The following is a 25706-nucleotide window of genomic DNA, read 5'->3' as shown; positions in this document are numbered from 1 at the left end:
AAAAAAAAGGAGGAGGAGAATGGGGAGAGAGCATGCACAAAACAACTGTTTTCAGCAATACCATGGTGGTAATATTAGCATTGTCAAGTGTGTATAATTTACCAATTGTGTGGAATGTACCAAATAAGTAATTGTGAGATATTTTAACGTCATTTGTATCCTTGAGAATCAGGGTGGAAGAAAAGTAGAGACACAGAGTGGAAGAAATTAAGTAAAAGCCTTGCAGTCCCATATTTGAATTGGACTTACCAGTACGAACTCACTAGATATTTTAATCTTTATATATATTTTTTTAACTTAGTTTTAATTGAAGGATAATTGCTTTACAGAATTTTGTTGTTTTCTGTCAAACCTCAACATGAATCAGCCATCAGTTCAGATCAGTCGCTCAGTCATGTCCGACTCTCTGCGACCCCATGAATCGCAGCACGCTGGGCCTCCCTGTCCATCACCAACTCCCAGAGTTCACTCAGACTCACATCCATCGAGTCAGTGATGCCATCCAGCCATCTCATCCTCTGTCGTTCCCTTTTCCTCCTGCCCCCAATCCCTCCTAGCATCACAGTCTTTTCCAATGAGTCAACTCTTCCCATGAGGTGGCCAAAGTATTGGAGTTTCAGCTTTAGCATCATTCCTTCCAAAGAAATCCCAGGGCTGATCTCCTTCAGAATGGATTGGTTGGATCTCCTTGCAGTCCAAGGGACTCTCAAGAGTCTTCTCCAACACCACAGTTCAAACGCATCAATTCTTCCATGCTCAGCCTTCTTCACAGTCCAACTCTCACATCCATACATGCCCACAGGAAAAATTATAGCCTTGACTAGACGGACCTTAGTCAGCAAAGTAATGTCTCTGCTTTTGAATATGCTATCTAGGTTGGTCATAACTTTTCTTCCAAGGAGTAAGCGTCTTTTAATTTCATGGCTGCAGTCACCATCTGCAGTGATTTTGGAGCCCCCAAAATTAAAGTCTGACACTGTTTCTACTGTTTCCCCATCTATTTCCCATGAAGTGATGGGACCGGATGCCATGATCTTCGTTTTCTGAATGTCGAGCTTTAAGCCAACGTTTTCACTCTCCTCATTCACTTTCATCACAAGGCTTTTTAGTTCCTCTTCACTTTCTGCCATAAGAGTGATGTCACCTGCATATCTGAGGTTATTGATATTTCTCCTGGCAATCTTGATTCCAGCTTGTGTTTCTTCCAGTCCAGCGTTTCTCATGATGTACTCTGCATAGAAGTTAAATAAGCAGGGTGACAATATACAGCCTTGATGGACTCCTTTTCCTATTTGGAACCAGTCTGTTGTTCCATGTCCAGTTCTAACTGTTGCTTCCTGACCTGCATACAGATTTCTCAAGAGGCAGGTCAGGTGGTCTGGTATTTCCATCTCTTTCAGAATTTTCCACAGTTTATTGTGATCCACACAGTCAAAGGCTTTGGCATAGTCCATGAAGCAGAAATAGATGTTTTTCTGGAACTCTCTTGCTTTTTCCATGATCCAGCAGATGTGCAGCCATAGGTATACATATATCCCCTCCCTCTTCAACCTCCCTCCCATCTCCCTCCCCATTTCACCCCTCTGGGTTGATACAGAGCCCCTGTTTGAGTTTCCTGAGACATGCAGCAAATTCCCATTGGCTATCTATTTTACATATAGTGGACACAGGAGGTGGGGGAGGAAAGGGCAGGACAAATCAAGAGAGCAGCACTGACGCATACACACTAGCATGTGCAAAGCAGACCAGTTCAGTCACTCAGTCGTGTCCGACTCTTTGCGACCCCATGGACTGCAGCAAAACAGATAGCCAGCAGTTAACTGCTGTATTGCACTGGATGCTCAGTCCGGCGCCCCACAACTGTCAGAGCTTCTGAGTGTGTTCCTCTGCTTTCACTCTCTCTCTGATCATCTTTGGTGTCAATGACAGATTAATTTTCTTAAAACACTGGTTTGACTGTGTCACCACTATGATCAAGAAACCATATTTTTTTTACTGTGGTTAAAATATATGTAATATTTATCATTTTAACTGTTCACAAGTGTCTAATTCAGTGACAGTAAATACATTCACAATGTTGTGTAACTATCACCACTATCTATACCCAAAGCTTTTTTTCCATCCCAACAAAAACTCTGTACCTGTTAAACAATAATTTCCTCTTCCCCTGGCTCTTGGTAACCTCTATTTTACTTTCTGTGTCTACAAATTTGCAGATTTGAGAGACCACATTTTGCAAAACATATCTTCTAATTTTTCAAGTCTTTCCATAATTTGACCAATTTTCCTTTATTTCTTCATATTTTCTAATTACACATTCTCCAATCTAATATCTGTTTTATTAACACTATGCTCTCTCAACTATTGTACCTATGTCCGTAGCTAACACCACATAGTTCAGCTCTTGAACCAGTGAGTTGGAGCTGGACTGAATCTTACAGGTTTGCTAGTGCAAACTCATTTCACAGGCTAGAGAGCTTACCAACTTGCTTGAAGTCACACAATTGGTAGCAAAGATGGTAGCAAAGACTGAATCCCAATCATTTAAATCTACAGTTTACTGAACACTTACAGTGTCAGACTCCTACAAGGTCAGACACAGTACAGAGAATTTTATATTGTATTTTCGTACAAGTTCTGGGGAAACTTTATCATTATTACTATTACCATCCTATTCTACAGATTAGGAAATCCAAATTCAGAGGAGAAATCTACTTACTCTGTTCACGTGCTTGCCTTCTCTTAATAATTAAATATAGTCTTGGATTTTTGTACTTGCACGAATCTTTTCTTCTCCACATGGAGTCAGTAAATCCTATGAGAGCGGTGATCATGTCTATTCTAACCTGGCAGAACCTAGCATCATGCAGCTTTCACATTGTTCAGTAAATAAATATGGGTAAGTCGGTTGGTGTGCATGATATTTGGGAGGATTTGTTCCAATCTTGACACTATATTTTAAATATAAATGGTATGAGTAATGACAACGACAACAGAAATCCATATAGTGAATGTAAAATTGCCCTGATATCACAATGCGGGCGGATACTTATGAAACTGCAGTTGTCCTGTCTTGCTCTTTACAATTTACAAAGTCGCAGTCTCAAAAGTCAGTTTTGGGTTCTGTCCTTTAGCTCCTCATGGGTGCCTTTGACAACTGCGGAGATCTGAGCAGGATAGGAGACGCTGGTGTCGGTGGTCATTGCTACTTCTGACTCAGGTTTGGTTTGGTTTGGTTTGGCTAGTTAGCTAGGCTACGCCTGGTAGGTGAGTTTTGAGTTCTCCCGGTGGTTGAGACGTGACTGTAGTTCAGCCCCACCCCTCTTTCGGGTATTCAGCGCAGGGAGCCTGAGACACTGCCCCGCACAAAGATGGCGCAGAGCCCCGGACTGGCCCAATGGGGAGTGGCGTTGCTACCGGTTGCCTAGGTAACAGCCAATGGACTGCGGGAATTGTACCCAGTGTGGCTACCCAGGATGGCGGCGTCAAGTGGGGCAGGCACTGGAGGTAGCCGCGGAGAGGCAGGTGGCAAGGACGAGCTGGGCGGAACGGAGGTCCGGGCCGCTGCAGCCCGGGGTCGGGGTGAGACGATCATCCTTGAAGCCCCGGCCCAGGTTGACTGGCAGCACGGGTGGGAGGGGGCCGGGAGAGTGTGATCGGGCAAAAGGGACTGGGGAGCCCAGCCCGAAATGACAGGGGCTGAGGAGCGCGGCTCCATCGGGGGAGGGTGGCACCCGCGGGAGTCCCAAAACCCAGGCTTCCGTCTCTGCTGCGGGGTCTGAGGCCCGAGGGGAACCCATGGCGCCCGGAATGGTGAGAGGGGTGGGTGGGGGCTTTGTGAAGAGCGGATGGCAGACCTGTGTGAGCGGAAGACCCCGCCCGCGTGGAAGAGCTGACCCCGGGTAGAGGGAAGGAGCTGTGCTGAAAGGCTAGGACCGGTGGGAGAAGAAATGGGGAGGTCGACGAGAAGAGTTGCCTTCTTGCGGTCTAGGGCTTTGTTTGCTCAGGGTTCGCCAGTCACACTTTGGTGTAGAGGCGTCCCGCACACACTCAGTGAGTCTTGGGAAAGGGGATGCTTAAATTAGCTGATGGTGGCATTCCTACGTCTAGCATCTCCAAACTGCTTAGGTACCAGCGGAAGTCACTCGACTATATTAGAACCCAGCCCAGGCATTTTACTTTCTCATGGACTAGAATAGTATCCTGGCAGTCCCCATCGCCCCAAGGCCTCTGGTTTTTTGTTTTGATCTTCTTTCTGGCGTCAGGATTTTCTTTCCACTTTCTCCAGTCTTAACTGTCTCACAGTCTTCCTAAATAAGACCTTTATCTAATAGTGATACATTTTTGTTTATTTTTCCTGTGGAAGGAAGAATTGTTAAAGTGAAAGAGATTTACAGACTTAAAAGAGAAAATTATTTTAAGTTCCCTTAAAATACTTTAAAAAGAACATTTGACTTTTTGTTCTAGGTCTCTTACAAGCCTGATCTTTGTTCATCAAAGCCTTCATTTTCTTCTTTTTGGAATTCTAAAAGCCTAAGAACTGCTTTCCTTATAGCTCAAAGAACTTTGACAAGACTGTCATACCCTGGGGAGGGTGGCTTTAGGGGAACCATGTGATGCTTATTAATATATGTGGATAGTTCAAGTGGATGCCTCAAAAGATATTCTTAAACTGAAAATCTGCTTTCTTTTAGTTTTTTTTTTAATCCTCTGGATTTGGATATATGTTAATTACTGTGGATCCATAAATATTTTTGATCAGTTTGATTTCTGAAATTTTATAAAAAGACAAATGAAATGGAAACAAAAGTTTTCATCCCTGTCTTCTAGTTCTATTTGGAAATGTTTGGGGCAGGAGAAAATAAAGATAGTGAGGATATAGTGTATTGTGTAGACTAACAGTGTGTTGGTTTATGGGGTCAAAATAGTCATTTTCTTTTAGATAAATGTTTGGTTTGATCCTTTGCAACCTATCTATCAAGAGAGAAAGGGTGGGCATCTATTAAGAAGGATGACTTATCTTGACTTTCTAGCTAGATTCCACATACGTATCTGAAGCCTAAACTCCTAGGCCATCTGTTCTCTTTAAAAATACTTTTTGAATAGCTGATACAAATACTGATTTGCATCCTTTATTAAAGTATTGGGGGTTTTTTTAGTCTATATTAGCACTATACTTCATTAAACTAGATTTGTCTCAATAACTATGATTACTGATAAAGTTCCTTTTTGGGTCAGTAGCTCTACAGCTATTAATTAGCATGGCTAATTACAGAAGTCATAAATGAAAACCCTGACGCTGTCTCAGGCAGTGACAATATCAATTATTTGGACACATGTAGAAGTTTCTATTCGAGTGTGTTCAACCATGGCCTAAGAGGAATGGAGTGTACATCTGGTTCCTTTAATTAGCACTTCTGATTGTGTTCTTGGGAACTGACATCATTTTGACAAGCAACTACTGAAGTTTGCTCTATCACCCTAAAACAAAAAGGAATGAGAATTTGTAGTACCTGCAGACATACTACATTAAAAACAAATGGAAAAGGACAGTGGCAGGGTTAGGTTGAGAGATGATGTTTCAGTTACAATTGCTGTATAACAAATTACCCCAAAATTAGCTGCTTAAAACCTGCCATATGATGCTCACAGATCCTGTGAGTCAGGAATTCGGAGAGGGCATCATGGCAATGACCTCACTCTGTTCCATGATACCTCAGCTGAGATGCAGGTTCAATAGCTGGGAGCTGGAATCATTCTGAAAGCTCCTTTACTCACTCCTGGTGCCTAGGCTAGGGTGGTTCAGAGATGAGGACTGCTAACTGAAAGCACCAGCGCATGTGACCTATGTAGCCCAGCCTCTGAGCATGGTAGCCTCAGGATAATCAAACTACTCCTGTGATGTCTCAGGTCTCAGAGCTCAAGTGTACCAGTGAGCAAGATGGACACTGCATCACCTTTTATGATCTAACCTCAGAACGCATCATCACTTCCGTCACCTTCTATTGGTTGAAGCAATCACAAGCCTGGCCAGATTCATAGGTGAGTTAGACACAAGTTTTTGATGGGACAGTGGCAAGGTCAAATTGTAAAAGAACGTGTAAGACAGGAAACATGGTCACAAATATCTTCAGAAAATGCAGTCCATTCTATTTGGTAATGAGAAGCTAATCTTTCATTTCTTTGGCTTCTTTGAAATGTTTAGGATATATTGCCCCAAAGCTAACAACATACTGAAAGAGTGGCTAGGTTTACAATTGGAAGGGCTGGCTACTACTTGGTCCCTAGATAATCCTCAAGTTTTAGAAAAGCATTATTCCCTTTCAGGTTCCTTCTACTGGTGGGATGCCACTGTTTGGAAATTTCATACAAGAAAAAGTAAACATGCAAGAGACTGAGCCGCTGTGTCCTCAGTCTGATTCCTCAACGTGCACTCCTTCCAAAACTTTGAAGACAAATTAGCTGCTTCTGAACATTTAAAGGGAATGTCCTTAACATCATCTTCCTGTGGAAATAATGATTTTGGGTTTATGTATCAGAACAGTTGTTCAGTTTCAATATTTAGTAGATGTAACTAACCATTCATATTCTGATTTGTTTTGAAGGAATGAAGTAGTACCATACCATTTATACCATAGCTGACACTTTTCGTTCTCAGATGTAATTATTTCTGGGAAGAGCCAATGGTAGCCTCTAGCTGTCACCATGTCTGTCTGTACTGGAAAGAGTTTTCCTCTTTAGTTTCTTCCTCTCATTAATGTTGTATTTGCCATGGAGTCATGTTGAGCTCTACCCCAGGCATACTCTGGTGCTGGGTTGATTATAAGAAGCTTGTGAGCCTAAAATTAGATGCTGACCTTGTGGAACATTGATGCGACAGAGATGGTATACCAGATGCCAGCATCACCTCACTGAGAAATAGACCCTAGAGGTATTGAGGGGCATTAAGACAAGAAAATGATTCTTGTCTTGGGATGTCTTCTACTATTTAAGGGACCCTGGATATGGAGCTCCTGAGTAACTGGAAAATTGAGAAAAATCCCTGGTGAATCTATGGGAATGACTCTGCAGTGAAGTGAACGTCACTCAGTCGTGTCCAGCTCTTTGCTACCCCATGGACTATGGCCCACCAGGCTCCTCTGTCCATGGGATTCTCCAGGCAAGAATACTGGAGTGGGTTGCTATGCCCTCCGCCAGGGGATCTCAACCCAGGGATCGAACCCGGGTCTCCTGCATCTCAGGCAGATTTTTTATGGTCTGAGCCACCCGGGAACCCTCTAAACATCACCTAAAGAATTTCCACAAAGCTGGCCTTCATTATAGAGGTAGAAATTAATATCCCTGTGTATTTGGGTGAGAGCACAGGGCTTCTGCTCTGTTCAGGCCAGGCTGTCTTCACATCAGATCACTTATGAGCTTTTAACATCTGTATCAAAATCATTATGACATAGGCCAAAATTAGAATATCGCATAAGGCACTGATAAAGAATAGATGAGTGGCTTTAATTTACTCTTCTTCTACTCAGTACTTAGCTCATTAGTCAAAATTGTTGATTTTTTTTCCAAAATGTTGTTTGAATTTGTAAGGAAACACAAAAGCTTCTGAATAGCCAAAGTAATCTTAAGAAAGACAACAAAGCTGAAAATATCATGCTTCCTGATTTCAAACTGTACTACAAATCTAGAGTGATCAAAATAGTACGTACAGGCACAAAACAGGCACGCAGATATAGAATAGAGAGCAGAGAAATGAACCCACACTTATATGGGCAACTAGTCTACCACAAAAGAGGCAAGAATATACAATGGAGAAAAGATAGCCTCTTCAGTAAATTGTGTTGGGAATACTGGGCAGCTACATGCAAAGGAATCAAATTGGACTACTCTGTCACACCATGTACGAATGAACAAACACTCAAAATGGAGTGAAGACTTAAATTTAAGTTGTGACACCACAAAACTCCTAGAAGAAAAGATAGGCAGCATGGTCTTTGACATCAGTCTTAGCAATAATTTTTGGATATGTTTCCTCAGGCAAGAGAAGCAAAAGCAAAAATTAACAAATGGGACTTAAACTAAAAAGCTTTTGCACAGTGACGGAACCCTATCAACAAAATGAAAAGGCCACCTACGAAATAGGAGAAGATATTTGCCAACAATGTATTTGATGAGGGGTTAATATCCAAAATATACAAAGAACTCATAAATCTCAGTATCAAAAAAGCAAACAACCTGATTAAAAATGAGCAGAGAGCCTGAATAGATATTTTTCCAAAGAAGATGTACAGGTGGCCATCACCACTAACCATCAGGGAAATGCAAATCAAAACCACAATGAGAAGACTTGCCTGGCGGCCCAGTGGTTAAGAATCTGCCTGCCAGTGCTGGGGACATGGGTTTGATCCCTGGTCCAGGAGGAGTCCACATGTTGAGAGGCATCTAAGCCCATGGGCCACAACTCCTGAAGCCCACACACTCTAGAGCCTGCGCTCTGCAACAAGAGAAGCCACTGCCATGAGCAGTCTGTGCACCGCAACCAGGGGATAGCCCCAGCTAGCTGCAACCAGAGAAAGCCTGTGCACAGCAATTAAGACCCAGCACTGCCATAAATAAACAAATAATTTTTAAAAAAATATTTTTGAAAACCCACAGTGAGCTATTACTTCACACCTGTTAGAATGACTGTTATCAAAAAGACAACAAATTATAGGTGTTGGCAAGGATGTGAGAAAAGAGAAACCTTGGGTACTATTGATGGGAGTGTAAATTGGTACAGCCACTATGGAAAAAACAGTATGGTAGTTCCTCAAAAAATTAAAAACAGAGTTACTGTATGATCCAGTACTACCACTCCTGGGTATTTATCTGAAGAAAACAAAAACACTAATTAGAAAAGATATGCACCCCTATGTTCATTGCAACATTGTTTACAATAGCCAAAATATGGACACAGTCTAAGTGCCCAGCAATAGATGAATGGGTAAAGAAGATGTACATGTTAATGTATATGTATATATATGGTAGAATACTACTCAGCCATAATAAAGAATGAAATCTTGCCATTTGTGACAATATGGATGGACCTAGAGGGTATTATGCTAAAATGAAATAAGTCAGATAAAGACAAATGCCATGTGATTTCACTTACACATGGTATTTATAAAACAAAAATAGATGAATGAACATAACAAAACAGAAACAGTTACAGAGAACAAGCAAGATAGTTGCCAGAGGAGAGGGCATAAGAAGAGAAAGAGAAAGAAAGAGAAATAGGGATTGTATGTTAAAAAACATATCAAATCATTCTAAAAAATATATATATAAATATCAAATCATTCTGTTTATCTCTGTTTATATTTAATTATGTTTTGAGTATCTTATGTTTTGAGTATCTTCTTATAGAATATCCTTGAAGATAGACATTCTTTTACCACTCTTATGAAGCTATACCTGGCCAGTCTCCAAATGTTATCAGTTATTTTCATTTATCCTGTGCCATATCTAATAATCATTCCTGCTCCCATTACCCTGGGCTTTCCTTGTGGCTCAACTGGTAAAGAATCCTCCTGCAATGCGGGAGACCTGGGTTTGATACCTGGGTTGGAAAGAACCTCTGGAGAAGAGAACAGCTACCCACTCCAGTATTCTGGCCTGGAGAATTCCATGGACTGTATAGTGTATAAGGTCACAAAGAGTCAGACACAACTGAGCGACTTTCACTTTCACTTTACCCTATTATCTCCCTAGTTCAGGCCTTAGGAGCTCAAACCTGGGTATATCAGTTAGCTTTTGCTGGGTGTGTTATTACACACCATCTTCAAATTATAGTGGTTAAAACAACAACCATTCCTTTAGTCTGTGATTCTGTGGGTGTGTAATTCAGGGCTGAGCTCAGGAGGGCAGCTCTTCCGGTCCTGCCTGAGCTCACCCAGACATCTGCAGTCCGCAAGTCAGATAACCCACCCAGATCCAATGGGCAGAGAAATAAATAACCTGCCTCTTAGTGGAGGATCTGCCATGTCATGTTGCAAAGGCATGGATGGAGGGAGAATATCTCAAGTGCATTTTTACAGTTGACTAAACGATCCCATCTCTTGTAGCTTTTCTGGCTGTAGGCTTTTGCTGTTCCAACCCATCCTGCTTCCTCTGCCACATTCATTTTTCCTTAGACTCTGCTTTCTTAGTTTGTGTTGTAACCCCCAGAGGTTTCTTCTTTTCCCCTTATCAGCCATCAACCCTTCTGCCTAGTTTCCAAAGGTCTCATTAAGCTGGCCTGACCCTAAAAGCAGAGACATGGTACAGGGGGAAAAGAACTGGTGGCAGTCGGGGAGGCATGGGCACCATCATCGTCATTGCTCACTAAACTAGTTCTTAACCTCTTTGGGCTTCTGTTTTCTCCAATTGGTTCTCCCTCCAAAATGAGAGGGTTTGGATTCTTTTCAGATTTAAGATTTAGGCCGGGTGTACATAAATGAATTTACTTCCCATTACTCTCTAAATAAACCTTCAAGACGTTTATGTTGCTCTTGGTGCTTTCATCCCTGTGTTTTTTCAGTCTGGAATTGCCCTTTGCATTCTTCACTGCTTGTTTTAAATCCTGTCCATCCCTTGTCTTTGTAATCTCTGCCATCCAGTTTGACATTTTATTATATTATCTCTCGTATTACTCAGTGTTTCAGTTGTTACCTTTACCAACTAGACTACAAACTCGTCAAAGGACAAGATTATATTTTATGCCTTGACTAAGCACATAGTAGGTATCAAGCAAATGCTTAAAGATTAATCCTCAATTTCCATCCTAGGTCTTAGAAAATTAGAACTGGCTGAAACTTTTGAGACAAGTAAGGATAAGACTGTTTGGGCAGAGGTGGTGATGGTGGTGGTGGTGGTGGTGGTTGAGGGTGGGGATTTTTGTTAAATGTACTCAAGGCAGTTCATGCTTACCAGGCTGGTAGCCTTTAGAAGGTATCTATAAAATTGCTCTCCAGGCCTTTCCTCCAGCCATCCTATGACACTGGCTCTCCTCTGTTGTTTCTTGCAGATTTCATCCTGTTGTGAGCTGTCACCATGACCCTGACAAAAGGTTCCTTCACTTACTCCAGCGGAGAGGAGTATCGTGGCGAGTGGAAGGAGGGTGAGAGAGGACCCATGGGGGACATCCAGTGATGAACCCTTCATTTGGCTGAAGGAGAAATACATGAGGACATACAAGCAAGCTTTATGAGACTTCATTTCTATATCCAGCATTTAATCCAAATATTGCCTTTCCTTTATTCAATTTTAGGATTATAAATAAAAGAATTGGAAAATGCTACTACTATGCCAACCTCCAAAAATAAGTTAAATGTTCCCACTTCTAAATTTTAAGTGTTTTAGCACTCGTTTATTTTTTATTTTTTTGCCATGCCTCATGGCTTGCAGAATCTTAGTTCCCTGACCAGGGATGGAACCTGGGCCCTCAGCAGTGAAAGCACTGGATCCTAAGCACTGGACGACCAGGGAACCACCCTCCCGCCCCCAAGCACTCTTTTTCTCCTTTCACGGCATTATTTGGGAATTGTTTTTATAACTGCTAATGTACTCAGCAAAACAAAATGAATGATTTTTAGTGCCTATAAATTAGAAAGTATAAATTCATTGCAATGACTTGCTTCTAGGGAATCTTAAGAAGTTAAGGAGGAAATTAGGGCAGACACTTAAGAGAAGATGATATCCATGGCCTTGAGTTTCCTGTGACAGCTCATTACACTTGAAAGTATCTATTCATAGGCATGGCAGAATTCCTCAGAGCCTGGGACTGTACAGGAAGCAGGTTAATAATGTTCAGCTTGGAAACAGCCTGGCCACTTAAAAGTCTCATGGGTCCAATCCTAGCAAGCCAGGAACTGCCCTGAGGAGACTAGACTCTTTATAGTTGTGCCAACGAAGAGCAGTTCACACCATTTCCAGACACCTCACTTTTTTCCTGGTAGATCCCTGCAGCTGATGAATTCTTGAGATTTGAGAGGAGAAATTGTGCATATGGGACGTGACCTTACCTCCATACATCCCAGCCTTTTCTCCTGCCTCCCAAACTGCTCTCGCCTTCAAGGTGACCTTTTCGAGGAGAGTCTTCCTGAGGCTCTGCCGGGCAGTCTCTATCCACCAAAAGAGCTGCCTGGTACCCTGAAAGGCATTGCTGCTTCTCCAGCATCTTACTCTGCTCTCTGGCCAGTCCAGTGGGTAAGCACAGCCCTGCTGATGGAGCAAAGCTCAACCAGTCTTGCCAGTCAGGTTGTTAGGTTTGCCGCGCAGCTTCATAGTCTCAGAGGGTACTTCAGTTTTTTCTTAGGCTAGCAAAGTAGTTAAGTGTCAAGGGCTCCCGAGTCAAGGTGCTGACTGCATTTGCTGTCTAGCTCTGCCTCTTAGTTGCTCTGTGATCTTGAGTACCTTTTTTTTTAGCTTCCCCTTGCCTTGGTTTCTGCATCTGTTAATGGGAACAATAGGGGTTTTCCCTGGCAGTCCAGCCGTAGAGACTCCGCACTTCCATTGCAGGGGATGTGGGTTTGATCCCTGGTCAGGGAGCTAAGATCCCATATGCCACATGTTGTGGCAAAAAAAAAAAAGTGGAAATAATATTGTTATTTGTTTTTAATAAATAGTATTTAAGTATTTATAAATAAATTTATAAATAAAAATAAATAGTATTTAAGTATTAAGTATTAAATAATATTATATTAAATAATAGTATTTAAGAAATAGTATTGTGCCTACCTCCCAAGGTTGTTGTAATGATCAAATTAGATGATAAATACAAAGTGTTTGAAAGAGTCCCTGGCACATAGTGAAGGCCCTGTAAACATTAGCTATTGTGATTTTTATTTAAAAAAAATTCTTTTTTAGCTATTGTGATTTTTAAGTGCTCTCTTACCTTCATACTTAGATCTGCTCCAAATCTGATGGCTGTTGCTGATCAAAATCTTGGCTTTCTCTGCCCACCCAATCCAAATAAAAAAGTGTGGAGACAGAGTTTGGAGGAAATAGAAAGGTGGCTTTAATTCTCAGCAGGCAGAGAGGGAAACACAGTAGGCTCATGCCTCAAGAACTGTGCCCCTCTGCTTCATGAGGAGTCTGTGGGCTTACAGAAGATGAGGGCTTGCAGTCAGGGGTCTGTGATGAGGAGCGAAGGTGTAAGAATCTTGTATTCTTCCTCTTGCATTGTTTCAAAAACAGTCATAGGCTGGCATCAGTATCCCAGTAATTGAGTCTGGCCGTCCTGTGGCCCTGCCCCTTCTTTCTGATATGTAAAAAGAGAAAAACTACAAGAGGTGGTTTGCAGAGAGAGCGCTATAAGGTAAGCACCAGATACAGGATGTAAGTAGCACAGAGTCAAGGGCTTCCCAGGTGGTGCTCATGATAAAGAACCTGCCTGCCAGTGCAGGAGACATAAGAGACGTGTGGGTTCAATCCTCTGGAGGAGGGCATGGCAACCCACTCCAGTATTCTTGCCTGGAGAATCCCATGGACAGAGGAGCCTGGCGGGCTATGGTCCATAGGGTCACAAAGAGTTGGATGCGACTGAGGTGACTTAGCCCGCATGCATGCAAATGATAATAGGTGCAAAATGTAGCTCATGCAGAGTTCAGGGGCAGAAAAGCATTTTCAGTCACAGACGACAGATTAGGAAAAGTTAAAGTAAAAACTGGGAATGTTCAGGCCTGTTCACTGTTCTCTTTATCTTCTTTGATCTCAGGAAAGGGAAAGAAAAACTCACTGCTCTTTTTTCCTTTTCACTGCAACGATCCTTGGAGCCAAGTTATTACTCTGGGCAATGGTTCTCTGCCCTGCTAATGTCACTGTTTCTCTTCTTTCCTTTGTGGGTGGGGTGATGCAAGGCAAAGGATGTTAGACAGTGACAGAGGACCCTGAAGCTGCCCCATCCCAACCTGACACCCGTCTTCTCTTTGCTCAGGCCGCAGACATGGTTTTGGTCAACTGATGTTTGCAGATGGTGGCACCTACCTGGGCCATTTTGAGAATGGGCTCTTTAATGGCTTCGGGGTACTGACCTTCTCAGATGGCTCAAGGTGGGTACCTGGTCATTCTTTTCCCAACCTTAGACGAGGGAGGGGAAGCTCTGATCTAAAAATGATAGCGAGAAACACCTGGTCAAATCTGAGCTTGTCCCTGACTCTGAAAACAGGCAAGGAGTAGCATTCGTTCTTTTATTGGTTACTTTATAAATACATCAAACTTTGAGATGGCAAGGAGGTCAGTGACCTCTCAGCCCACCACTGTGCTCTTTGGTTGTTTCCTTGAGATTAGAGCCTCATATCATTTGGGCTCTCTTACTCCCCTCTGCTGGGTGAGATGGGGTGAGCGGGGTGGGGGAGCTCTGGAAGAGTGGAATCAGCTTTGCTCCTTAGCGTTAATAAACCACATGTTTGGTGTTGGTAGCTGCCTGACTCAGTTATCCTGAAGGTTGACATCTCGCGTTTCCCCAGGTATGAGGGGGAGTTTGCCCAGGGCAAGTTCAACGGCGTCGGAGTCTTCATTCGACATGACAACATGACCTTTGAGGGAGAATTTAAAAACGGCAGAGTGGATGGTTTGGGTAAGTTGCCAACCAGCAGGACAGGTGACTAAGGCGAGTGTAAATGGGTGGCAGGACACCTTTGCAGCTTTAATCCTTCTGTGGACACCCAGCAATACAGAGTGCTGTGTTCCTGGACTGAGCACCCAAGAGCTGCAAATTTTCTCTCCTCGGCTCCAACGTAGCCAGCTGGCCTCCGAGCCACAAATGCCACCGTCACACCCTTATTTTCTCTGTCCCCCTCAAAGGCCTGCTGACTTTCCCTGATGGTTCTCATGGAATACCCCGCAATGAAGGTCTGTTCGAGAACAACAAGCTTTTGCGGCGTGAGAAGTGCTCGGCGGTGGTCCAGCGGGCCCAGAGCGCCTCCAAGTCAGCCCGGAGCCTCACTGCCTGACGGGGACTGTGCCTGGCTGACAGCAACGCCCGCCACCCGCTCAGGGTGGACAGATGAACCCAACGTGAGAGGAGGCAAAAATGACCGTGGAGCAGAAGCCCCAGGTGGGGCCTGTCACCCGCAAGGCAGGGCTCTGGCCACAGGAGGTCTGAGGCTCGGGCCACTGCAGCAGTGGCCACCCAGCGTGTCCTTCCCCTCTCTTACTCATTGGTACTTCTGTCCCTAACACCGGAGACCACCCGGGGCAGACTAGCTGCTGCCTTTCTCCTTCATTTTCTGCCAAGTGATGCAGAATCTCTTCCTTCTGCCTCTATTTGGTGCAGGTGATCCCAGCCCCAGATGAGGGCCAAGTGCTCAGTGCTCTGTGAGAAATGAGGAAAACAATAGGGGTGGGCTTGACAGTATAGCGGTCCCATGAAAGTCAAGGCCAGAGCTTTTCTGTATGTTGCCCTGCATTCCTGGTTGGCATCACGGCCCCAGGCCTCCCGCTTTGTCTGACCAGCCTGGTCCTGTGTCTGCCTGTTGCCCCTGTGAAGCGTTCAGTGAAGTGCTGTCTTCCTCTCCTTTGACCTTACAAGCTGTCTTCCTACCCTAAGTTCCAGCAGGTAATCTGTGCCCCTCTCTCCTTCCTTAGACATGGGAAAGGATCCTTTTAGTCAGAAAGAAACCGATGTAAACAGTCATCTTATAGCTTGTAAATATTACTTACTCCAAGTCAAGGGCAGACATCTCTGGGTCACATCAGGCCTTGTCATGGAGTGAACTGAATCCTCCAGGATAGCTTGGGCTGACACAGCTCCTCCTCAGTGGACCAGTAGGTCAGACCCACCTCAACCCCTTGGGGTTCAGGTAGAATTTGACCCATCTTGGGAAGGCAATGAACTCAAAGAGCATTTGGTTCACTGTAACTCTTCCACCATGAGCCTTGGCCATCAGGCCTAGGGATCAGATCTGGATTGATTGGACTCCTGCACGATTCATCACAGAGGCCTCCAGTTACCCTGGGATCCCCAAATGCCCCACCCCATCCCCAGCCCCTTATCCTCACACTGAATGTCTCCTCAACAGCAGATTGTGGTGGAAGTGATAGTTGTGTGCCTCTATTTATTCTCTGCATTATAGTGTGGAAACAAGTGCTTATGAGGAATAAACAAATTGCCAGAACTACCTATACTTGGTTTTCCTGACTCTTGCTCTACATCTGTATGGATATTGGCCCATTTGCTATTTCTAAAAGTTAGTCATAGATGAGGCTTGGAAACTGAGGGTTGCACACTTTACTATGAAATATCATCTAACTCTGCAAGAATTTTTTAAAAAGAACGCAAACAAACAACAACAGCAGACAGGCTGAGGTTGCCCTAACTAGTGAGTGGCAGAGCTGGGTAGGATTTGTATCTGGGACTTTTTGGCTCCAAAGCACTTTTCCCACAGTACTCATCTTGAACGTCAGGGTGCCCAAGTCCTGAGACAGGTTATCGTTCCACCTGCTGGTTATCTCCGGCAACTCTTTGCACAATCACCTGCCACGCTAACCCTTTCACATGTACGATCTTGTAAGTCCTGAGAGGAAGGTACCATTATTATCCTGCTATCACCGATGAGGTTCAGGGTATTTACATAGTTTTCCAGGATCTTGCTGACACTAAGGCATCTCCAGATCCAAGAACTTAAGCCCAGTCAGTTTAAGCTCAAAGGCTGAGCTCTTCACCAGTACACCAGCCTGCCTCCCTAGCCCTACCTTTTTGCCCCATTCCTGAACCTGATTCTCCTCAGCCCAGATCCTCTAGAAGTCAACTGTGAGAAGAGCCCAGATGCTAAGCCCCAAGCTTCTAAGTGTCAGCCAGATGCCCAGTTTCTGTTGAAGATTGATACCTTTTATATTCTGTCCTCTAGTCCTTGCCCTAAACAAGGATTTGTTTACCTTTCTTTTTAACCAGAGTAGTTTTTTAAAAAGTTCATCTCAGGTTTCCTGCTGCTAGTCAGATTATCACTGAATAAGGTTAAACATTTTAGAGAAAAGTGAAAGTGAAGTCGCATGCCTCACTCTTTGCGACTCCATGAACTGTAGCCCACCAGGTTTCTCCATCCATGGGATTTTCCAGGCAAGAGTACTGGAGTGGGTTGCCATTTCCTTCTCCATAAAAGCAGCCTTTTAAATTAATATGCTAGGTGTTTGTAAATATCTCACTTGAAATGTTTTGCCTCTTACCTCTCCCATGGAAAACTTCATCAAGCTTTTTCCCTAGGGCACCACTAATCGAGTGCTTATGTTTGTGCAGTATTCTTAAAGCCTCTCTCAGAGCTGGGAAAAAGCAGACCTTGGGAGCTAAATTGCCTCTAGAAAGGTCTTGATATCTGAGCAGGAAACTTAAGATCTGTGTAACAATGGAGTGTCAGTCTGTAGGTAGTCATGCCAGTCTAACTTATTAAACTTTATTGCAGTAACAAAGTAACTGTGCTTAATAATAAAAGCAGAGTGTGTATAGGCAAGAAGACGGTCTTTTCTCAGGTCAAGTCCCCTTTCTTAATGTTTCAGACCTGGGTTGGCTATCATAGCCTTCTAGAATGTAACATTTATCCACCAGGTGTCATTATTTACCAGTTCTGGTTAAGTCACTGGGCTGCCTCACTGGTACACTTCATGGCTGGAATCAAGGCTAGAGACAATATGTGATGAATCAGAATAGATTTAGGAAAGGACTACAGTGTAGCTTGGGGGACTTTCAAGCACCAGTGACAGCTTTCTGATCAGATTTTCCAACCTACCGCTTTTCCTGGAAGGAGTCAGAACTAAGGCTCTCAGAATTACCCCAGCTTCCTGCTGCACTGTGCTGGACACAGGTTTGTACCCTCAAGCCTCAGCAGTCTTCCTTCCATTAAAACATGGCCATTCTATGCCGAACTCCCCGCTCCCCACGCCCCACACACACCCTTCCCGTCTGACTCCTGGTTCACGGGTTTCAGGGGACAGAAAAGCACAGTAGAGAGAGAAGTAAGTCATGTTCCTTCCTACATTGAAGGTCTCTAAAGACCCAGACTTCAGGATACAAATAACCAGAGATCAGAGATCATGGGGCTGGGAGAACAGGAAATGAGCATGCCTGGTAGTGCCTGCAGAAAGTCTACCTGGAGGACTGAAGTAAGACGAGGCGCCTCGAACCCTGAGCCCTCGTCTCCCCCACGCTTTCTTCAGGCGGCCACCACCCGGCAGGAGGCTGAGGTGGGCGTGGTCCGGCAGTCCCCGGCCGGCGCTCAGAGCCACCCGTTGCTGGCGAAGTCCAGGCGCAGCGCCTCCTCCTGGGCGGGGCTCAGCTCCTGCAAGGGGGAGCGGCAGGGGCCTCCGTAGTAACCAAACCAGTCCATGGTTTTCTTCAGCCCTGGGATCCCGAAGCGCTGGGTCACCTAAGAAGCATCACCTGTTAGAAGAGACTGGCGAGTGCCCTTCTCTCTCTCTCTCTCTCTCTCTCACACACACACACACACACACACACACACTTATAGACCCCAGGCATGTCACTTTCAGAAGGTTAGCGTTCCCACCCTCCTTCCCTAGTAAAGTAACTCTGCCGAATCTATGACACCCACGGTAGACTGGGAATCCAGAAGGCAGGTGGGTGGGAGAGAACACAGGCCAAAATCTAGAATGAAGGAAGGCGCTTCCTTTGGTTTTAGAGAAATCCGCCCCACTGGGGAGGAGAGCAGCGTTCCGTCCTCACGCTGAGAAGGGAGAAGGCAGCAGTCCTGTGGGTCTGGGGGCCAGAGCATCTCTGGTCTACAGCCCAGTTCCCCGGCATCTGACCTGGGCGCACGGGTTGCGGGAAATCAGCACGGTCCAGACCTCTACTGTCCCCACAGCAGGGTCCTCCCATCCACCCGCAATTCTTCCCTGATTCCCGATTCCAAATGCTCTCACAGGGAAAACAATACATCGGTTGTCCAAAGAATAACCTTGTATCATTCACTTATCTCTGAGCAAGTTCAGTTGCCTAAAAAAGGAAGGGTCTGGACAACGTGATCTCTAAACTTTTCCATTGTAATGGGAGACCTAATTTAAAACCAGGCATCTCGTTTCTTTGCATCTAGCATAGCAACTGGTTGTTTCAGGCTGATCAGAAGTGTCAGATTGGTCTTTGATTACTTAAAAAGAAGTAATTATTACTTAATAAGGTTTCACTTTGAAGGAAGTAAAACCTTAGAAATATGGGTTTCATGAAGGGTAAAAATAGAAAAAAGGTTGTTTGGGGTAAAAAAAATTGGGAACCACTGATGAATGACTGACATTTAATAACTATTCACCACTAGAGGTCAGCAGACTTTAGCAAGCTTCCTCCCAGGCCTGGTTCCAGCCATAATGTTCTAATAACCTGGGCATTTGGTCAGTGTGTGTGCTCAGTTGCTCAGTCCTGTCTGACTCTTTTGGACCCTATGGACTGTAGCCCACCAGGCTCCTCTGTCCATGGGGTTCTCCAGGCAAGAATACTGAGTGGATTGCCATTTCCTCCTCCAGGGGATCTTCCCGACCCAAGGATCAAACCTGTGTCTCCTGCATCTCTGGCATTGGCTAGAGAATTCTTTACCACTGAGCTACTTTGGGAAGGCCCAATAACTTGGGCATTTCACCCAAAACCTGAGTAGGGTGGGAAAGACGATGGATACAAGAAGTACCTAGAAGAAAACCTTCTTCCACCGTGGGTGTCTGAAGATCTCTGATTTGTCTCTCTTTAGACCCTGAGAAAGGGTGGAATGGTTTGGAGGTAAAAACTATGGAAAGTCCTAAATATAGCCAGGGCAAGAGGTTGGCTGGGTGGGAGGGCAGAGGAAGCACATTGTGTTCAAGCAGGGCAGGGCAATAAGGTGACATCAAGCTGCTCTTGGGGTGGCTGAGCCTACAGCCCAGGCAGCAGAAAGGTGTTCCAGGCATTCCTGAGTGTGTGCCCAGAGCTGGCACAGGATGGGGCACAAAGTGAAGGGTAAGACAAGATGGCATGCCTAGGGCAGCAAGCATCCTCTCTTTCCAAGGGGCAGCCCGAGCTGCTTCATCTGTAAAATTAGGAGATAAAGAAAGCTACCCCACATCACAAGAACTGGATGAGAAAAATACCACTACTATAAGCAACAAGGTTCTACTCTGTAGCACAGGGAATTATATTTAATATCTTATGATTAAACCATAATAGAAAAGAATATGAAAAAGAATATATATGCGTGTATAACTGAGTCACTTTGCTATATAGCAATAGTTAACAATGTAATTCAACCATGCTTGGATAAAAAAATAAATTTAAAAGATTCTACTATTAGCCTAGACCCCAAAGGGCCTGGAATTTCCTCCTCTTCCTGTCTGGTGGTATGTAGGCTCTGGGACTTTCTCTCTCACAGGGAGGGGAGTGGGAGAGCAGAGGTCCTGCCCTAGTGGAATGTTGGTATGTATAGTACAGCCTGGGATCAGATGGGGCTCAGCTTAAAGGGCCTTATTCCTGCAGTTATTACAACCTATCTATAGGGCATCCTATACCAGGAGAGTTTCACAGCCAGGGAAACTCAAGCTTGCCTCCTCAGCTGTCCTTTCTCTACATCTGAATTAATCTGTCCCTTTGAGGTAAAGATATAAACTGTGAGGGACATCTAGAGCCCGCCCACCACTTTATCTGCCTCACAGGCAAAACTTGACGGAGCACCAAAATACTCAGTCATGAGACAAATATTTAATGCAATATTTTTAAAAAAGTAAAAATCAATGCAAAAAAAGCCCACGATGAGCCAAGAGTCAAAGTTTTAAATAAAGGCAAGATTAACAGAACTGTGCCCAGAATCTTGTAGCCTGAGTCCATTAATTACATGTGCCCCTATACATGTTTTGCATATTTTTAATGGTAACTTTTTTGTCTAGAAGTAGATGTAGGGAAAAAAGTTGGTTTGATGTGTTTGCTTCCATTCAAGCCAGAGAAGTAAAATTCTAGTAAGTTATGTTTTTGATATTAAATGGAAAAAGTGTTGCAAATGTTAATGTACCTACTTTAAAATTTTTCAGTGTTTTTTGCCAACTACTCTAATATCCTGGGAGGGAAAAATCACCATTTAGAAAACTACCTGAGGAACTTCCCTGCTGGTCCAGTGACTAGGAGTCTGGTCTCCCAATACAGGGAGCCTGGATTTGAGCCCTGGTCAGGGAACTGGATCCCCTTGCCACAACTAAGAGTTTGCATGCTGCAGCTAAGATTTGGTACAGCCAAATAAATAAATAAAAGAAAACTGCTTAGAGCTTTCACTTCCAGGAAGATGGAATAGGTGTACTTTTCTTTATTCCCCTCAAAAAGCAGAACTAAAAAAATAAAAATAAAAAACCCAGGACATTATATAAAAACCAACACAAAAGTCTGAAAGGCAGAGAGAAGGAAGACTGACTAGCGACCTCGGGACCCAAGAAACAGCACAGTGCCAAGCTCCTCGGCCCAGACTTGGAGCCAAAGGAGCAGGGACCCTGGAATGCCAGGAAGCAGAGACAAGAAAAGCCCCACAAAGGACTGTTCCCTCTGGTCGAAGACAAGGAAGGGGCAGCTGAGCAAGATGGAAAACTTGTGAACAGTTATCTCTCTACTCTAGCCAGACCCTGCAGAAGAGTCAGAACTTTGACCACTGCCCACCCTTAAGGAGGCCACCCTGTCAAACACACTAGAGGTATCAGAGGAGGCCACATGGGGAGCAGTAAGGAGGCACGTCTACCCCTTCCAGCCAGTGAGGTATCAGCAGAGGCCTAGTATGGAGTTATTATTATATTTAAACTCCCAAAAAAGAAACCTCCAGGCCCAGATGGTTTCACTGAAGAATTCTTAAAAATGTTCAAAGATACAACATCAATTTTCATAATCTCTTCCATAAAACAGAAGAGAGGGGAACATTTCCCAATCAGTTAATTAAGCTATTTTTATCCCGATACCAAAATCAGACAAAGACAGTACAGAAGAAAAGAAGCAAAGAAAGAAAGACTATATACCAATATCTCTCATGAATATAGACAGGGAAAATCCTTGATAAAATATTAGCAAATGGAATTTAGCAATATATAAAAAGAGTTATACATCATATGCCAGTGGAGCTTATTCCACTGGGATACAAGTCTGGTTCAGTACTTAAAAATTATTAATGTAACTCACCATATTAATAAGCTAAAGAGGAAATAAAACACATGATCATATGAATCAATAAAGAAAAAAATTTGACAAAAATTCAACACCCATTTATGATTTTTTAAAACTTTCTGAAAGCTGGAATAGAGGGAGAACTTCCTCAGCTTGATAAAGAGCATCTACAGAAACCTACCTACCATTGTGCTGAACAGTGAAAGACTGAATGCTTTTCCTTAAGATCAGAAGCAAGTCAAGATGTCTGCTCTCACTACTCGTGTTCATCTTAGTGCAGGAAGTTCTAGCCAGTGCACTAAGGCAAGAAAGGAGGTAAAAGGCACGTAGATCAGAAAGGAAGAGATTAAAACATGCCCATTTATAGATGACATGATTGTCTATGTAGAAAAACCCCAAGGAATTTAGAAAAAAATCTCTTAGAACGCATAAGTGAGTTTAGCAAAGTCATATATAAGTGAGATAAACAAGCAAAAATCAGTTGGTTCCTATACTACTAGCAATGAATACTTTATAGTGAAATTAAAAATACAATATCATTTACAATCACTCAAAAATATGAGCCACTTAGGTGTAAATCTCTCAAAACTTGTAGAGAACTTGTGCGCCAAAAGCTACAAAATGCTGACGAAACAAATCAAAGAGGGTTTACATAAATGGAGACATAGCCTATTCAAGGATTTTAAGACAACAAAGCAAAAATGTCAGTCGTTCCCAAATTGGTGTACAAGTTTAAGACAATTCCTACCAAAATCCTAGCAAAAGTATTTATAGATATAGATAGTATTTTTCTAAAATGTATATGGCAAGACAAAAGATTTAGATTAGTTAAAACAGTTTTGGGGAAGAAAAGAACAAAGTAGGAAGAGTCGGTCTAGCTGATTTCAAGATTTATTATACACCTACAATAATCAAGTCTGTGTGATACTGCAGAGGGATAGATCAATGGAGAGAATAGAGAATCCAGAAATAGACCCACACAAATACACCCAGCTGATTTCTGACAAAGGTGCAAAAGTAATTCAATAAAGGAAAGATCATCTTTTCAACAGATGGTGCTGGAGTAAGTGGATATCTACAGGCCAAAAAAGAAAAAAAAAAAATGAACCTTGATCTAAGTCTCATACGTTTTACAAAAATTAACTCAAAATGGGTCACAGGCTTGTAAAACATAAAACTTTTAGGAAAAAGAAAAGAAAAACTTCACAGTCTTGTGCTAAGCAAAGATTCTTAGACTTGCATCAAAGGCATAAACATAAAAGTAAATATTGATAATTAGACTTCCTTAAAATTGAAAAACTTTTGCTCTGCAAAAGATCTGTTAAGAGGATGAGAAGATAAACTACAGACTGGGAGAAATATTTGCAGACAACATTTTTGACAAAGGATTAGTATCTAGAAGGTATAAAGAACTTCTAAAACTCAACAGTGGAAAGAAAAATCCAGTTGGAAATTGGGTAAGAGACAAAAATAGACATTTCATATAAATGGCAAATAAATACATTATAAGAGTTTCAATAGCATGAGCCATCAGAAAACTGTCAATTAAAGCCACAATGAGATGTCACAACATGCCTATCAGAATGAAAAAAAAGCCACAACACCAAATGCTGTCGAGGATACAGAGTAACTGGGTCACTCATACATTTACACTGATGTAAATACAAAATTGGAGAAGGAAATGACAATCCACTCCAGTATTCTTTCCTGTGAAATCCCACAGATATAGGAGCCTGGCAGGCTGCAGTCCATAGCGTCACAAGAGTTGGACACAACTTAACTAACAACAACAAAAATACAAAATGGTACACTTACTCTGGAAAAAAGTTGGTCAGTTTCTTAAAACGCTAAGCATGCAAACATTATACAACCCACCAGTTCTGTATTTATCCCAGAAAAAATGAAAACTTATACTAAAATCTGTTCATGGATGTTCACAGCAGCTTTTAATAGCCCCAAACTGGGAACAACGAGCTATCCTTCAACAGGTAAATGGTTAAACAAAGCTGTTTCTGGACACATTCAATAATAAAAAAGAACTGATACATGTGTTTGAATGAATCTCCAGAAAATTACGCTGAATGAAAAAAAAAAGCAGATTTCAAAAGGTTCTAGATGATCTTATTCCATTTATATAACCGTCTTGAACTGATAAAATTACAGAAATGAACATATTTGTGGCTGCCAGGGGAGAGATCCTTATGGTAATGGAAATATTCTATATCTTGACTATATGTTAGTCAAAATCCTGGTTGTGATATTGTGCTATAGTTTTGTAAGATGTTACCATTGGGGTAAACAGGGTAATGGGTAGATGGAATCTCCATGTATTGTTTCTTATCATGTGAATCCACAGTGATACTAGAGTAAAAAGTTTAATTTAAAGTATAAATGAAGACATGTCTCCAAGGACACATGTTTTTCTTTTTGCCTCAGATTCCAGTATGCTCAGCACAGCATTGCCTGCACTTGACCGGCATTCCTCCTTGCCTCTTCTCCTTGATTTGCCCAGCACAGACTTGGGGTACACGATCTGACTGCAGAATGGATTATTTGAAGACAGGACTCTCCTGGGAAAGCTGGGCTCTGAATACCTCCAGGCTTCTCATGCCTTTATTAATCTGTCATTCCATTTTTCAGGATCTGGCCCCTTATAAAGCTGACATAAAGGCCCATGGTTCCCTCTCTCTAGGCAGGGTATCTCTAAGTACGGTTCCAGGATTCCCTATGTCACAGTCACCTAGGACGTTTGTCTCAGTGACTATTCCTGGGTCTAAAGGAGTAGAATTTTAACCAGCTCCCTGAATGAATTCTAATGCACACTTAAGTTTGAGAACCAACGGGGCTTGACTTTGTCTGAAGTCAAGATTTTCTGAGGAGGCACAAAGAGTTTCCCACACTGGGATGTTCTCTAAAAAGCCTTTCTGAAAGAGGAGAGAACAAGGAGGGACCCCTGTGCCAGCACTGGCTCCTGCTCCAACAAGGACACAGACCACCCCCACGCTGGGCCCATGGCCTGGGAGCTCACCGCAGTGTTTGGCTCAATGAGGCGGTGCTGCAGTTTCTGGGCATCTTCCCATTGCCCTGTGAGGCAGAGTCTCTCCAGCTGGCACACCTGAGCCCCCAGGACATTGGCCAGGGCACACACGCCCCCCACAGCTCCTGCCACAGGGTAAAAGGCAGAATATCAGCTAGAGCCTCTTCTCGAAGAGAATTCCAAATCTTGGTCCCCAGCACCTCTTCATTCTGGGGAGTCAGGCTGTGGATTTTTAGGCCACCAGTGAGCCACATCTGAGACACGGTCTGTGAGTTTACGGAGTACAGATTTCCGGAGAGAACCTTGCCAGCATATTCAAAATAGAATCCCACAGGCTGAGGGGCAAGGAACAGAGCCTGAAGGCTGACTCAAGGACGGTTCCTTTCCCTCATCCCCCTTTCCCCCACGGTAAAGTCCCACCTGCCAGTTGGCACCTCCACACTCCTGCAATTGCCCCCTGACTCATCAGCCCTGGAAGGGGATGGCATGGATGGGAAGCCTCTGCTCTATGGAAACTGTATTCCCCCCCATGAATTCAGCCTGGGACAGTCATGGGGG

At 43.4% G+C, this 25706-nt stretch overlaps 2 protein-coding genes across 5 annotated transcripts in view; one reads left to right on the top strand and one right to left on the bottom strand.

The window, feature by feature from the left end:
• Nucleotides 1-3483: 3483 nt before the first annotated feature.
• On the top strand, nt 3484-16125 carry MORN4 (MORN repeat containing 4). 3 transcript variants are annotated; one of them, XM_052660792.1, is made up of 7 exons: nt 3484-3582; nt 5911-6042; nt 10803-10841; nt 11042-11134; nt 13952-14066; nt 14484-14593; nt 14821-16125. In XM_052660792.1, exons 4-7 carry the CDS (start codon nt 11068-11070, stop codon nt 14967-14969), a joined length of 441 nt encoding a protein of 146 aa, XP_052516752.1. In that variant the 5' UTR covers nt 3484-3582; nt 5911-6042; nt 10803-10841; nt 11042-11067; the 3' UTR covers nt 14970-16125. The 3 variants fall into 3 exon arrangements, with proteins under 3 accessions (XP_052516752.1, XP_052516750.1, XP_052516751.1); XM_052660790.1 differs by lacking the exon at nt 10803-10841; XM_052660791.1 differs by lacking the exon at nt 10803-10841 and having other exon boundaries at nt 3513-3614.
• Nucleotides 13129-25706, bottom strand: part of HOGA1 (4-hydroxy-2-oxoglutarate aldolase 1) — a 26598-nt gene continuing 14020 nt past the window's right edge. Inside the window, exons 6-8 of one of the 2 annotated variants that reach the window (XR_008201426.1) lie at nt 25140-25273; nt 18099-18374; nt 13129-14121 (exon numbers count right to left, since the gene is read on the bottom strand). Coding sequence is in view for 1 of the 2 variants with exons in the window: in XM_052660789.1 (XP_052516749.1) it covers nt 18225-18374; nt 25140-25273 (284 nt within the window). In the remaining variant the exon portion in view is untranslated. Of the gene's footprint in view, nt 14122-17953; nt 18375-25139; nt 25274-25706 lie in introns of those variants that run through there. The other variant, XM_052660789.1, reaches the window with a different exon arrangement.

Source organism: Budorcas taxicolor, chromosome 23 (assembly GCF_023091745.1).
Source record: "Budorcas taxicolor isolate Tak-1 chromosome 23, Takin1.1, whole genome shotgun sequence".
Classification (NCBI taxonomy): Eukaryota; Metazoa; Chordata; class Mammalia; order Artiodactyla; family Bovidae; genus Budorcas; species Budorcas taxicolor.
Note: the sequence above shows the minus strand (reverse complement) of the source record. Positions and strands in the feature narration are given on the sequence as shown.